The sequence below is a fragment of the Salmo salar genome, chromosome ssa16 (genome assembly GCF_905237065.1).
Source record: "Salmo salar chromosome ssa16, Ssal_v3.1, whole genome shotgun sequence".
NCBI classification, from domain to species: Eukaryota; Metazoa; Chordata; class Actinopteri; order Salmoniformes; family Salmonidae; genus Salmo; species Salmo salar.
In genome coordinates, this window is record NC_059457.1 from 18,874,710 (window position 1) to 18,890,302 (window position 15,593).

Here is a 15,593-nt window from a genome sequence, read left to right on the forward strand (position 1 = left end):
CAGCCAATCAGATTTGAGACAAGCTTCCCTGCCTGTCGGGAGCAAAGTTGGAGGACTTCCAGCGGAGAAATTCATTTTGCGGCTCTCCATGCCTCTCCGGTCGAACAGTCAGGCAGAGGCGGATATGGACAAGGTATTTTGGTGCCAACATTTGAAATATCATATGCTAGGATCCCAATATGCTTGGATCCCTATTTTGACCTGAAAGCTGCTTTGCTTCTGTATTTTTCCAAAAGCGAATATGCAGAAAAATATAATTTTCACTAAAACAAGCCAAATAGGACAAACCCAAAACAAAAGATGATTGAAAGCAAGGCATGAACTCCGTGGAGCAGAGGCATCAAGTTGGAACAAACTATATGGTCTACTACTTGCACCAATTTAAATGTTGGATGTATTGTAGTGTAAACTATAAAAGCTTGTTGAGATCAAATTTAGACAATCCCAAAACCATAATCATAAGTCATTCAACTCAATAGCATTGACATGAACCTTCAACAGCTTTGCAGCTCACTCTAGGTCAATTATACAATTACACTCCCCTCTTAAACTCCCCTTTACTTGGAAAGTACTGCTTGCTTGAACACCATATGCACTCCCATATTAGACAGTGAAGCCAAAACTTTAAATTTGGCTCTACACGCCAGCATTATGGATTTGAGATCAAATGTTTTTTAAGGTGACAGTACAGAATGTAACCTTTTAAAAAGTTAAAACAGATGTATGAAAATACCGTAAAATAAAAAGGTGACATTCTGTGCTTGCTGCCTCATATGAAACATTTGATCTAAAATCCAAAATGCTTCAGCATAAAGTTCAAATTGAAAGTTTAGGCTTCACTCTCCAAATAATAGGGAGGGAGTGTATATGGTGTTCAAACAAGCAATGCTTATCGATTGTCCGTGTGTGGCTGGCAGGGTTGTGCTAAATACGGCTGCTACAATCTAGAACCAAAACATTTGATCATATTACTCCAGTGCTAGTGGCTTCCTGATAAGTCTAGGGCTGATTTTGAGATTGTACTGCTAACCAACAAAGCATTACATGGACTTGCTCCTACCCATCTTGTCGATTTCATCCTGCCATACATACCTACACATACGATACGGTCACAAGACACAGGCGTCATTATTGTCCCTAGAATTTCTAAGCAAACAGCTGGAGGCAGGGCTTTCTCACATACAGCTACATTTTTTATGGAATGGTCTGCTGATCCATGTGAGAGATGCAGACTTGGTTTCAACCTTTAAGTCTTTACTGAAGACTCATCTCTTCAGTAGGTCCTATGATTGCGTGTAGTCTGGCCAAGGGTTGTGAAGGTGAACGGAAAGGCACTGGAGTTACGAACCACCCTTGCGGTCTCTGCCTGGCCGGCTCCCCTCTCTCCACTGGGATTCTCTGCCTCTGACCCTATTATGGAGGCTAAGTCACTGGCTTGCTCCCATCGTGTGGTGGGGGAGAACTTCGTGGGCTATACTCGGCCTTGTCTCAGTGTAGTAAGTTAATGGTCTTTGATATCCCTTCAGATGTGCTTTGGCAATGTAGGTGGGGTTATATCCTGTCTGGTTGGCCCTGTTCGGGGGTAAACTTTGGACGGGGCCACATTGTTGTTCCCCCCGTCTCAGTCTCCAGTATCTATGCTGCAATAGTCTATGTGCCGGGGGGCTAGGGTCAACCTGTCCCATCTGGTGTAATTCCCGTCTTAACTGGTGTCTTGTGTTATCTTAGGACACCCTCCCTCTCTGAGGACCTGAGCCCTAGAACCATGCCTCAAGACTAGCTGGCCTGACGACTCCTGGCTGTCCCCGCCCGTCCCACCTGGTCGTGATGCTGATCCAGCTTCTGAAGTTCTGCCTGCGGCTATGGACCCCTGACCTGTTCAACAGTTGTGCTACCTTCTCCCGGACCTGCTTTTTCGACCCTCTCACTCAACCCCCTCTCTTTATTCCTAGGTTCCTGCCTTTCTAGGGAGTTTTTCCGAGCCACTGCGCTTCTACATCTGCATTGCTTGCTCTCTGGGGTTTTAGGCTCGGTTTCTGTATAAGCACTTTGTGACAACTGTCCATTTCAAATCTCTGTCAATTTTTGAATTGGATTCCATGTCCAATTCAACTGAGGAGTAGAAATGGAATTGAGTAGAACCATTGGGGTTGATGACATAGGAAACAAACTGAAATTGCATTCATGAAGTGGCTCCAAAACAAATCTCATTATGTTCTATGAGGATTTGTTGATTTATGAAATGGATTTTAGTATATTTTCGTGAAATTATTGGCATTTTCAGATACAGGCAGAGCTGAAGTGAACTGCTAAGTGAGACTACTGTGTTTACCTGGTTCCGGAGGGGTTGTTGCTGAGAGGGCCTGTCTCTGTTAGCGTGGCTCTCTCTCGTGATGGCAGACGCACCCGAGTCCACGTTGACAGACCCCACTGGAGTAGGCTGAGAGAGCGAGAGACCATTGGAGCAGAAACAACAAAGTAAATATAACGCAGAGAGCGAGACAGCAAGAGACCGAGACAGAGACAAAAAGGCTCAAGTGGAGAACTGCCCAAGGAAAGTATGTCGTCTTCTTTGAAAAAATAGTTTTACAGTATTGTATGGCTTTCACTTGTTTTAAATGTCTATTGTACTTTTGATTTCACAGCTTTCCAGCTATGAACACAAATAAAGTTTACTACACCAAAACATACAGGACTGAACAGTTAACAAGCTGCTGCTAAATCAGCACATTTTCTCTAGTCTCAATAGCCTCAGTATGACTATTGTACGTGAGACTACACTTATGCTATTTAGCACGTGAATGCTAGCTACTCACAATCGGTCTGCCATCCCAGTCGTAGGTGTAGTCAAAAGTGTAACCTTTGCGCTCAAGCAGCTCGGTGAACAGAGTCCTCAAATACTCGTAGTCGGGCTTCTCGAAGAAGTCCAACCGCCGCACGTAGCGCAGGTACGTGGCCATCTCTTCTACAAGGGGTTGATACAGTCAGTCAACATGGTTCAGGCAAAACAAGAGCTCCATCTAGTCACACAGTACCGGACAATAGACTGCATGGAGTTGCAGCACCTTATGTAACGAAGTAGAATAATTTTTTGGGTGGAACACAATTGATCCATTCCAACAGATGTACTTGAGAGACAAGGCCAATATCTTCTGAGAGAAGATAGAGGAGAAAAATGTGGTCAATGAGCATTCAAAGGTCAAGGAAACATTTGCAAACAGTGTCTTGCAAGTGCATATTCTTCTAATCCCTCCCCAATGCGCCTTTCCTTCAAGAATCATCTTCTGCTCACTTAAGCCCATTTCTCAGTACAGCTCGCTCTTATACATTCTATTGCGATTATTTACTGCCACTTTACTACGTATGCCGTGCGGAGCGTGTTTTAGGAAATGTAACCACTTCAAAAGGCATGCACTAGTGTCAAGGTCAGAAAGGAAGATTGGCAATACCTGGAAAGCTTTCACAGAGGACCTCGATGGGAGTGTTGCGCTTGGTGTCGCCAATCTTCTGGTATCGCTCCTTCAGGGTGTCAGCCTGTAGATAGAAGGCACACTGAGTTCAACACACTTTTGCCATCTCATCTCCTTCCCTTCACACTAATGTTAAACGTCCTCAGCAGTCTTTCAATTGCCCTCTTTTTTGCTCTTCTGCTTCGTTTAGGCTAGCATTCCCTCTACCCCTCTCTGAATCACTAGTAGTAGTAGTGCATCACACTCTCCTAATATCTGGGTTGTGATTATTATTTGGAGTACATTGTAGTAAAATGTCATGCAACAGAAAACAAAAATGAGCGTTTCCAAATTGGACAAATTCAGATCGTGCGATCCGTTTTTCTATCCATTTTGTGCCTACTGAAAACAACCCAGCTGATATCATGCCTAGCTCTCCTACCTTGAGTCCTTGCCACGGCAGACTCCCTCGTAGGAAATACATAAACATGTGGCCCAGGGCTTCCAGGTCATCCCGTCGACTTTGCTCTGAAACAAAAAGGGAGGGTTATCCGCTTTATGCTGCAACCGACGTCCAACCTACCTACCATATCCCTGGGTTGGGGCTTATGTAGGACTTTCAATGCACTGAGCTCCAAATTAGGAACAAAATAGAACCTTTCTGATTTTGAATTACATGTGGCTTACAGACATGAAAGGCTATGTATGGTCACATACACTACCGGTCAAAAGTTTTAGAACACCTACTCATTCAAGGGTTTCTCGTTATTTTTACTATTTTCTCATTGTAGAATAATAGTGAAGACATCAAAACTATGAAATAACACATATGGAATCATGTAGTAAACAAAAAAAGTGTTAAACAAATCATAATATATTTTACATTTGAGATTCTTCAAAGTAGCCACCCTTTGCCTTAATGACAGCTTTGCACACTTGGCCTTCTCTCAATCAGCTTCATGAGGTAGTCACCTGGAATGCATTTCAATTAACAGGTGTGCCTTGTTTAAAGTAAATTTGTGGAATTTCTTTCCTTCTTAATGCGTTTGAGCCAATCAGTTGTGTTGTGACAAGGTAGGGGGTATACAGAAGATAGTCCTATTTGGTAAAAGACCAAGTCCATATTATGGCAAGAACAGTTCAAATAAGCAAAGAGAAACGACAGTCCATCATTACTTTAAGACATGAAGGTCAGTCAAACCGGAAAATGTCAACAACTTTGAAAGTGCAGTTGCAAAAACCATCAAGCACTATGATGAATCTGGCTTTCATGAGGACCGCCACAGGAAAGGAAAACCCAGAGTTACCTCTGCTGCAGAGGATAAGTTCATTAGAGTTACCAGCCTCAGAAATTGCAGCTCAAATAAATGTTTCAGAGTCCGAGTAACAGACACATCTCAACATCAACTGTCCAGAGGAGACTGTGTGAGTCAGGCCTTCATGGTCGAATTGCTGCAAAGAAACCACTACTAAAGGACACCAATAAGAAGAATAGACTTGCTTGGGCCAAGAAACACAAGCAATGGACATTAGACCATTGGAAAGTTGTCCTTTGGTCTGATGAGTCCAAATTGGACATTTTTGGTTCCAACCGCCATGTCTTTGTGAGATGCTGTGTAGGTGAACGGATGATCTCCACATGTGTATTTCCCACAGTAAAGCATAGAGGTGGTGTGATGGTGTGGGGGAGCTTTGCTGGTGACACTGTCAGGGATTTATTTAGAATTCAAGGCACACTTAACCAGCATGGCTACCGCAGCGATAGTCCCACTAAGCCCAAACCAGATGGGATGACGTACCATTTGTTTTTCAACAGGATAATGACCCAACACACCTCCAGGCTGTGTAAGGGCTATTTGACCAAGAAGGAGAGTGATGGAGTGCTGCATCAGATGACCTGGCCTCCACAAATTGAGATGGTTTGGGATGAGTCGGACTGCAGAGTGAAGGAAAAGCAGCCAACAAGTGCTCAGTGGAAAAAGAGTTTGCAAAGCTGTCATCAAGGCAATGGGTGGCTATTTGAAGAATCTCACATATAAAATATGTTTTGATTTGTTTAACACTGTTTTGGTTACTACATGATTCCATGTGTGTTATTTCAAAGTTTTGATGTCTTCACTAATTATTCTACAATGTAGAAAATAGTAAAAATAAAGAAAAACCCTTGAATGAGTAGGTGTTCTAAAACTTTTGACCGGTAGCGTATAGCCGCGGGAAGTAAAAAAAAATCTACAAAAGTAGTAGTTCACTGGGCCTTTACTAGTCCTGTATTAGCAGACCAATATAGCCTTCTGTAGTGCAGCCCCCAAAAAATTACAGCGCCGCAATATACAGTATCTCAGTTTATTGCATAAATCGTGCATGCATTGGATTACAATGCTGGTGTGGTAAAATAATCCAGTACAGTTTAATGAATTACAATGTAGGCTAATCCAAATGTAGGCTATGACCACAATGTCAATGGAGAAGGCTAAAACATGGTCAGCGGCAGATCAAAGTAGCGGCACCAAGTCTCTGGGTGGGACGAGTTGTCCATGGTGCTGTCATTCAAGGTCCTTTAATTACACTGTTCGCAAGAGCACAGGAAGGTTGCATTTTGGCTTCTACTCAGTTGGATGAAGCCAGCGGGGACACATGCAGTTTACAGACACCATCGGCTACAGACCTACCACAGATCTGACTTGCAGTGGTGAAAATGACGTCATCATTTCCTCAATCAAGATTTGTACCGACAGATAACAGCCTATCATTACAGGGCTCTCCAACCCTGCTCTTGGAACGCTACCGTCCTGTAGGGTTTCACTCCAACCCTGCTCTTGGAGCGCTACCGTCCTGTAGGGTTTCACTCCAACCCTGCTCTTGGAGCGCTACCGTCCTGTAGGGTTTCACTCCAACCCTGCTCTTGGAGCGCTACCGTCCTGTAGGGTTTCACTCCATCCCTGCTCTTGGAGCGCTACCGTCCTGTAGGGTTTCACTCCATCCCTGCTCTTGGAGCGCTACCGTCCTGTAGGGTTTCACTCCAACCCTGCTCTTGGAGCGCTACCGTCCTGTAGGGTTTCACTCCAACCCTGCTCTTGGAGCGCTACCGTCCTGTAGGGTTTCACTCCAACCCTGCTCTTGGAGCGCTACCGTCCTGTAGGGTTTCACTCCAACCCTGCTCTTGGAGCGCTACCGTCCTGTAGGGTTTCACTCCATCCCTGCTCTTGGAGCGCTACCGTCCTGTAGGGTCTCACTCCAACCCTGCTCTTGGAGCGCTACCGTCCTGTAGGGTTTCACTCCAACCCTGCTCTTGGAGCGCTACCGTCCTGTAGGGTTTCACTCCAACCCCAGTTGAAACTAACCTGATTCATCTTATAAACCAGCTACTTATTAGAATCAGGTGCGCTAGATTTGGGTTGGAATGAAAACCTACAGGATGGTAGCTCTCCAGGAACAGGGTTGGAGATCCCTGTTATAAAATATGCATAAAATGCATCCTCCAATAGCAATGTCTGCTTATGTCCACACATATTGTCTCAAGAAAATGTTATATTTTTAATACACTCAAACACCAAGTTAGACATACCTATAGGCCATCATCACTGTCAATCATGAATGATAATTATTCATGTTTTACCAGTGAAACTGCATCAGTGCACACATGTAGCCTACGGTACTTCATTATTCGCCAGAGAGAAGACGGGGAAGAAACCACAATTAACCTAGACTGCTGTAGCTTCCATATTTGTTTGGTTTGTAATTGTATCGTTTTTGCATGGAATTTTTGTGGTGATTAAATATATTTATTTAGAACAGATCAGAATAAAAGTGAGGTCCCTCGGGCTCCCCCAGCATTACTCACCTGTTTACTGGTGAGGCGAAGGCAGCTGCACTGCGCTATTTCATCAATACTAATGTTTAATTGTGTCGCATCCCCCCTTACACCTGCAGAATACATTTTTTTGCAGCACCCCCACACTACTTCCCGTGGCCATGTGTAAACAGGACAGACTAGAAAAAAATTGCAAAGGCAATGCGCTTCAAATTGCAGAGTTCAGCCAATCAAATATGAGAGTAGCCTATACTGTATCCATGTAAGTACCACACAGGGAAGTTGAGACAAGTTATGTTGTCTGGTAGAGGGGAGAAGTACTGTAGCCCTACCTTTTCCCAAGTGGGTGTTGATAGACATGTAGCGGGCGGTCCCTGTGAGACTCTTGTGCTCCCTGTACGGAATGTGTTTTTTGGTCTCGGGATCGATGTACTCTTTAGCCAGGCCAAAGTCGATGATGTGGATGATGTGCTCCTGCTTGTGCCCCTGACGCCCGATGAGGAAGTTCTCGGGCTTCACGTCTCGGTAGATGAGGTTCTTGGAGTGGACGTACTCCATCCGTGAGAGCTGGGGAGCGTAGTGTGTGTGACGGTCAACCGCATGCACTCAAAAAAAGGTGTACACACAACTCCATGCACACCGAAAAACTGAATGGACATCCACACTGGGACATACAATCAGAACAGACACATGGGCATAATTCACCAAAACAAGCTTCTTTGTCATTTGGATGGGAACTTTACTTACCAGCTGAATAGCCATCATTAAGACTGTCTTGAGAGAGAAGGTCCTGTCACAGAGGTCAAAGAGGTCTTCTAGACTGGGGCCCAGCAGCTCTAACACCATGGCATTGTATTTCCCACACGGCCCAAAGTAGAAGACCTGAGGAAGACCCTCCGCTGAGATAGAGAGGGATGGATAGAGGGCGAGAGAGAGGGATGGATAGAGGGAGAGGAAAATTAAAAAAAATATAGAAAGAAGTCCATTTAAACTGAAATTTGAAAAGACTATCAGTAGAACAAATCATATGACAAACAATTTAGAGTTTGGATTATGCAGTGTTCCATTAGTTTCTTTCAAATATGCATGAGGGTCTGGCAGCGCAGTTCACATGCCCATTTAACGGCTCTACCTGTGAGACCACATACCTGGGTATTGTTTCATCATTAGCCTTTTTGGAACTAGTTTGTACTCCAGTCACATGCAGGACTTGAGACGAGCAGTAGTTATGCTGTACATAACACTTCACAAGTGGCATCTAAAGATGGCCCAAGCGGTTTGGTTGGGGTTTGTTATGAGTGTTGTTCTGAATTGTCTGTTGCAGCTGTTAGAAGCCATCTTCTAATACCCATCTCAGGAGGGAACAGAGAGGAATGGTGACCAGAGGAACCTGGGCAAGCTAATAACGACGGTCATGAAACCCACAACTAGAACCGCCCCCATTTTCTAAAGCCAAGTAGCCATTAGCGCAAAACTACAACAGTGATGGGACTGCAAAAATATCCTGAATTATCTCTGCTGTGTTACAACTCGAGGAGAATTGCTGCAAAAAAAACGATTAATAACAGAGGGAAGGATACATTTTGGGAATTTTAGAGTGGCTCAATCCATTGGGATTGCAACCTGCTCCATACTCCGCTCCAATAACATCCCTGGTGTGATGTTTCTTGTACGAGCTGAGCTCAGCGAGAAAGTGAGCTTTTTCCCCCCTCTCAAAGAGTGCTCTGGACGAGTACGGCGGATGAGTTTGTGCGTTTATCAACAATACAGGAGTGAGAGTGGATTTCAGATATTTTCTCCTGACTGAGCATATTTTAGTCAAACTGTTGTGTATAGGCATCATTTTACTTAAATGTAACTTAAGAGTGCTTCAGAGAATATCATTGAAATTCAAAACGCCATGAAAATGACTGATGTATTTTATTGGACGACAGAGGCTAACTACAGAGGTTGAGAGCTCCAAAACGATCCAATAGCAAACTCCCATCTGTACAGCAAAACAACGTTATTCTGGAGTAGTGCAGAAGTATCCTAGACATTATTTGAGGCTCTGGGAATGATAGTTTCCCGGTGCATCAATGGGGTGAGAGATGCCCAAGTTACCTTTTACAATGATCTGAACAATGGGGATTTCATTCCCAGCACCATAAACAAGACGAGAGAGAGACAGCATGGTGGAGTCGAAGAAGAGTTAATAATATTCCCCTTAGACAAAAGAAAGTGAGAAAGAAGATGAGCCAAGGGAAAAAAAATAGTTGTGGAAAGTGTGTGTCTCCATGACAAGAGGGGCCCAGATAAGCAGCAGCGGAGTAGGTCAACAATTAGCCAACGTGTACAAGCTTGGAGGCTCACAAACAGAGTAATGTGACAGAGGTAAGTGAGCAAGCAGAATGTGGGAGTGGGCAGGTGTTTCCAAGCTTGACGGAGGGAGGGAGCGAGGGAGGGAGGGCGCCAGAGAAATACGAGCTCCTGAGAAAAGCCCAGTGGTCCTGAAGGCCCGCTCTGTGTGTAATGTGAGAAAGGACAACGTTGACGACAGCAAACAGCCACATGTTCTCATGTCTTCTATATGCTGCCTAACTGTCGAGGCATTACAGGAGTTCCACTCTACAAGCTATTAACACAAATGTGATTTTACCTTACCCCTTCCGCTCCCTAAACCAATTCGTATTTGCACCATGTTTTTACCAAGTTTCGGAATGATGAAAATGGCAACTGGTCTCAGATCCCATTAAATTTAAGCAGAGGCGGGATAAAAGCCTGTTAATGCCATGAGAGTGCATCTTTTGAAATGCTTTGGGGGAAAAAATGAATTCAGTCACACAGGAGCAAATGTCGGCTTATCCTGAGACACGCAACCAATCAAACCATTAATCCACCCCCACACTCAAAGAACAGTCAGGCCTGAGTCACCTAGCTAGTCATCAATAATGGCAGCTCTGTCTGTATGCATCTCATGTCATTTATACCTGAATAAAAAAAAAAACTCAATTTAGCTCTCCAGCAAAGGTAGGCACATCAAACATACTCCACACCCACACTGTTCCAAAACGACAACAAACCATGGATCAATGCATGTCAGAGATGTGGAATCTCTCCTGGCTTGACAGCATGTTCATGAGTTTGGGATTATTTCAACACCGTCATTTACGAGTTTCGTCCATTTTTCTTTTTCATTGTCTTTTGTTTGGAGTGCTCCGTGTGAGCAATGAGTGTGTGACTGGTTTCTCTGCCCTGATAACGTGTGTGACTGGTTTCTCTGTCCTGATAACGTTGAAGGACCGTGCCTGAGCACGCACAGAAGTAGGCCTACCTGGCCTGCTGTGCGCCAACGTAGGAAAGTGCACATTTGGGGATGTCTGATCGTCTTAACTTACTACATCCACCACTAATAAGCTGGTGCTCTCGCATTCGTAGAATTTTAGTCTAATTTTTACTTTATCATTTAAATTCTGATCTTTATGATTAACCATGTGACAATGATTGAGGAACAAAAACATTATTGAATTGAAACTCTTCCACAAAAATGCACATAGAAAATATTCAGAAATGACACGCAGGTAGGTAGAAATGGAAGGTTAAATTGTAAGCTTCCCCAAACTTGAAACTCATGAGCCACCTATGGTCTTTACTATAACACCCAATTATATAATGCGGAGGTTGTTGCACACATAGGAGGTCCTGTGAAAAAAACACACCCACTGACAGAAATCATTCACTAGGCCTAATTTAGCTCTCCCTACCACTAGTGTCTCCGTTTTCGACTTCTTCTCCCCCACTGACGGGGAAGGCTAAGGGGGGGTATAAGGATTGAGGCTAGACAGAGAGGAAGAGGCTAAACAAGAGGGATAACTGGGTCAAAAATCGGTTTTCTCCAGCAGGTGGCAAAAATAAAAATTATAATGGCGTGACTGTCAAATTTGGTTAACAAAATGTAATGGATTATTTGCTACGTGTGGCTTATTTGATCCAATAGAAGTTTGGTAATGATTAGGTTGAGTGTACTGACATAAGTAGGACACGTGACATCCGGGAAACTTTGAAAAAAAAAAAAAACACTTGGTATTTCGGAGTTGTGCCTGGTCATCTGCTAAACTCTGTGTCAAACAACTGGTTAAGTTCTCTCAGCCATGATCATACCCAGATGGCATGGTGGTTGGCACACCATGGACCCATTCCACTGACTACTCATTCATCTCATAAAGAAAGGCCTTTGAGCTGAGCCAATGTACTGTGCAGGGCATCTGGTGTCACACACGCACCATTGTGGACTGTCTGTAGTGACGGGTACATTTTCAGAATTGTTTTTGTTACATGGACCACATCAAAACATCAAACACGAGACAAGTCATTAAAAGTGCCTTGGGTCGTGCATGTGAGGCTGTACTACCTCACAGGCTGATATTTATGCAACTCCGCCCATCAAATTCAAATTGCAGATGGAGGGACAGCAAGAATAATTTTGTAATATTTCATGTGGTGGTGCCTAACTGATGCAGCTTTAAAAAAAAGCACATCGCATCCAAAAACACAAATAAAAAACTATTTGCAAAGACTATTTCAAATTTATACAGGCTGATATACACTGAGTGTACAAAACATTAGGAACAACTTCCTAACATTGAGCTGCATCCCCCCCTTTCCCTCAGAACAGCCTCAATTGATCGGCGCATGGACTCCACAATGTGTCGAAAGCGTTTCACAGGGATACTGGCACAAGTTTCACAGTTGTTTCAAGTTGGCTAGATGTTCTTTGGGTGGTGGACCATTCTTGGTACACACAGGAAACTGTTCATCCTAAAATAAACAGCAGCGTTGCAGTTCTTGACACACTAAAACCAGTGCACCTGGCACCGACTCCGCTTAAAGGCATTTAAATATTTTGCCTTGCCATTCACCCTCTGAATGACACACATACACAAGCCATGTCTCAATTGTCTCAAGGCTTAAAAGTCCTTCTTTAAAACCTGTCTTCCCCCCCTTCATCTACACTGATTGAAGTAGATTTTACAGAACGCATCAAATAAGGTATCATAGCTTTCACCTGGATTCACCTGGTCAGTCTATGTCATGTAATGTTTTCTACACTCACTGTAGATTAGCTAGCTGCTTTGCTGGTTAGTTATATCTTTTCAAATTAGCTAACTTAGCTTGCTAGCTAGCTGCATATGGCTGCTATTTGGATGGTTTTTCATCTAACTAGATGATGCAGCAAGAACAGCTACAACTGTTACAAACTTCTTAGCTACCTATTTTCTCTGAAGCAATGTTCTAAATTGCAAGCTGAAATTTACCAGGCTGGTTAGATAGTAGGGTTGGGCGGTATCCAGATTTTCACACCGTCCTTCTCTCACTCCAGGATTTGCAGTATTACCGGTTTAGTACACAAGAGGGTGCCAAAAACGCAAAAAGAAAGCCTATTGGGCTTCCATTACCAGAATGTTAACTAAATTAGCACAAGTAATAGCGAACTTCCATGGAACCTGCTAGCTAAATATGCTAACGAGTGCAAAGACAGGCAATCCAGCACATAAAGGTATACATATATATGTAGGAGCTATCGAATGTCATTTTTGGTGATTTTGGACAAGAGACATTGTGCAAATGAACAGTACTGGCTCTGGAGGAGCATGTGTACAAGCTGTCTCTGTGTGGAGTCTAGAGTCGATAGAGCAACGGGCCTGTCTGCTCTGCTCGGAGAAGATGGGGAAGGAGCAGAGAGCAGATGGGCCGAGAACGGAGAGGAGAAAAAAACGCAAGGAAACCAAAAGATAGCAGTGGCATCTGTACAGATAACTCATCCAAAGGGCTTTGTAAAACTGCTTCTTATTGTAATTTCTACTCGGCATCACACTAATTTTGTGCTTCAACTGCATTTCTCCACTCAGATGAGAATTCACGGACGGGTATTTTATCAGTAGACAGTGCTCTAATTAATGTGTAGCTACTTTTCTCTGGTAAAATGCAAGATTAACTTGAAGAAACACATTAGGATATGTAGCTGGCTACATTCTTTCTATGATGAACAGAAATATGATGGCCATGCATAGGTTTAGCAAATAAATACCTTGATTTTTCATTATAAGCTCATTTAGCCTACTCGTGTGGCTGTCAGTGAAATAGCATTGCACTTCTGTTGCCATCTGATTAAAATTAAGCTATTTTCTGCCGAATGTGTTGCACTAATGTACTTTGTGAAGGTAAACTATAGTTGCATGTCCCTGATCCCTCTATTGAAGCAACAAAAAAAAACACTTGACTGTCAATACCCAGCTGGACTAACCTGTTCCCTCCAGTTGTGCTATTTACAAACAAACACGTGACAGGCTCAACATTCCTGGGGAACTACAGTAAGCTTCATAATGTAAAATAATGTGACAGGTGAAATGAAGAACGTGATCTGCTTAATCTTCTAACATATTGCACAAGTCGATTGCAGGTATTTACTTAAGTAGCTACAAATATTAATATCAAAGAAATAGTTTCAATGGTATTCACGGTATTAAAAAACCAATCCGTGGCTATTTCTAAATACCACGGTATACAGTATATACCCCAAGCCTATTTGATAGATATAATTGCATTTAATTAACACAATGCAGGCTCCTCCCAGGCTGGTCAGTCTACTTCGAGACCTTACCAAGGCTGGTGGGCCTCAAAGCTAGCAGTTTCACCCGAAACCTCTGAGGCTGGTCTATGTGCAAGGCTCCTCGGAAGCTGATCTGAGTAAAATCGGCATAATAAAAAAGGTTCCTTGCAGGCTGGTCAGTGTAAATAGGGGCTTCGTGGGTGGTCTATAATAAAGCGTTCTCGCAAGCTCGTCAGTGTTAATAGGAGCTTTTCTGGCCCATGAATAACGATGGCTCGTCTTTTTTAAAAGCAATGATTGTTCTATAAATGAACAAAAAAGTAAAATGCAACAATTTCAAAGATTTTACTGAATTACAGTTCATAAGGAAATCAGTCGATTTGAATTTAAATAAATTCATTAGGCTCTAATGGATTTCAGATCACTGGGCAGGTGCGCAGCCATGGGTGAGCCTGGAAGGGAATAGGCCCACCTCACTGGGGAGCCATGCCCAGCCAATCAAAATGCGTCCCCCCAGGACGATCCCGCAGACGCAGAGGCCAGATGTGGAGGTCCTGGGCTGGCATGGTTACACTTGGTCAGCGGTTGTGAGGCCGATTGGATGTACTACCAAATTCTCTAAAGCCAAATTGGAGGTGGCTTATGGTAAAGAAATGTACATTCAAGTCTCTGGCAACAGCTCTGTTAGACATTCCTGCAGTCAGCATGCCAGTTACATGCTCCCTCACTTGAGACATCTGTGGCATTGTGTTGTGTGACAAAACTGCACATTTGAGTGTGGCCTTCATTGTCCCCAGCACAAAGTGCACCTGTGTAACGACCATGAGGAAACCTGGCACCATCCCTACAGTGAAGCAGGGTGGTTGCAGCTTCATGCTATGTGGATGTTTTTCAGCGGTAGGGACTGGGAGACTAGTCAGGATCGAGGGAAAGATTAACAGAGCAAAGTGCAGAGAGACTCTTGATGAAAACCTGCTCCAGCGTGTTCAGGACCACAGACTGGGGCAAAGGTTAACCTTCCAACAGGACAACGACCCTAAGTACATGGCCAAGACAACGCAGCTGTGGCTTCGGGAAAAGTCTCTGAATGTCCTTGAGTGACCCAGCCAGAGCACAGACTTGATCCTGATCATACATCTCTGGAGAGACCTGAAAATAGCTGTGCAGCGACGCTCCCCTTCCAACCTGACGGCGCGTGAAAGGAGCTGCAGAGAAGAATTGGAGAAACTCTCCAAATACAGGTGTGCCAAGCTTGTAGCGTCATACCCAAGAAGTCTCAAGGCTGTAATCGCTGCCAAAGGTGCTTCAACAAAGTACTGAGTAAAGGGTCTGAATACTTATGTAAATGTAATAATTCCGTTTTTTTTCCTCAAAACTTCTTCCATTTAAAATTGGAGGCCACTGTGTTCTTGGGGACCTTCAATGCTGCAGTAATTGTTTTTGGTACCCTTCTCCAGATCTGTGCTTTGACAAAATCCTGCTCCACAGATAATTCCTTCAACCTCATGGCATGGTTTTTGCTCTGAATACGTACAACTTTCAGAAGGTGTTTATACCTGCCGTTAACATGCATCCTTTGTCCTGATCTTGACCTGATTTGCAAAATTTAACAAAAAAAATAAAACTAGTTTTTTCTTTGTCATTATGGGGTATTATGTGTAGATTGATGAGGGGGAGGGGAACGATGTAATCCATGTTAGAATAAGGGGTCTGAATACTTCTTGAATGCTAGTCAGCAATGAGT

The 15,593-nt window shown here is 43.6% G+C and overlaps 1 protein-coding gene across 2 annotated transcripts in view; it reads right to left on the reverse strand.

Annotated features, from left to right (window-relative positions):
• Positions 1-15,593, reverse strand: part of LOC106573333 (casein kinase I) — a 64,740-nt gene that overhangs the window by 12,667 nt on the left and 36,480 nt on the right. For both annotated transcript variants that reach the window (XM_014148294.2, XM_014148293.2), the window contains exons 5-10: positions 8,008-8,159; positions 7,593-7,827; positions 3,892-3,977; positions 3,450-3,534; positions 2,817-2,965; positions 2,333-2,440 (exon numbers count right to left, since the gene is read on the reverse strand). In XM_014148294.2, the coding sequence (XP_014003769.1) occupies positions 2,333-2,440; positions 2,817-2,965; positions 3,450-3,534; positions 3,892-3,977; positions 7,593-7,827; positions 8,008-8,159 (815 nt within the window). The remainder of the gene's footprint in view (positions 1-2,332; positions 2,441-2,816; positions 2,966-3,449; positions 3,535-3,891; positions 3,978-7,592; positions 7,828-8,007; positions 8,160-15,593) is intronic.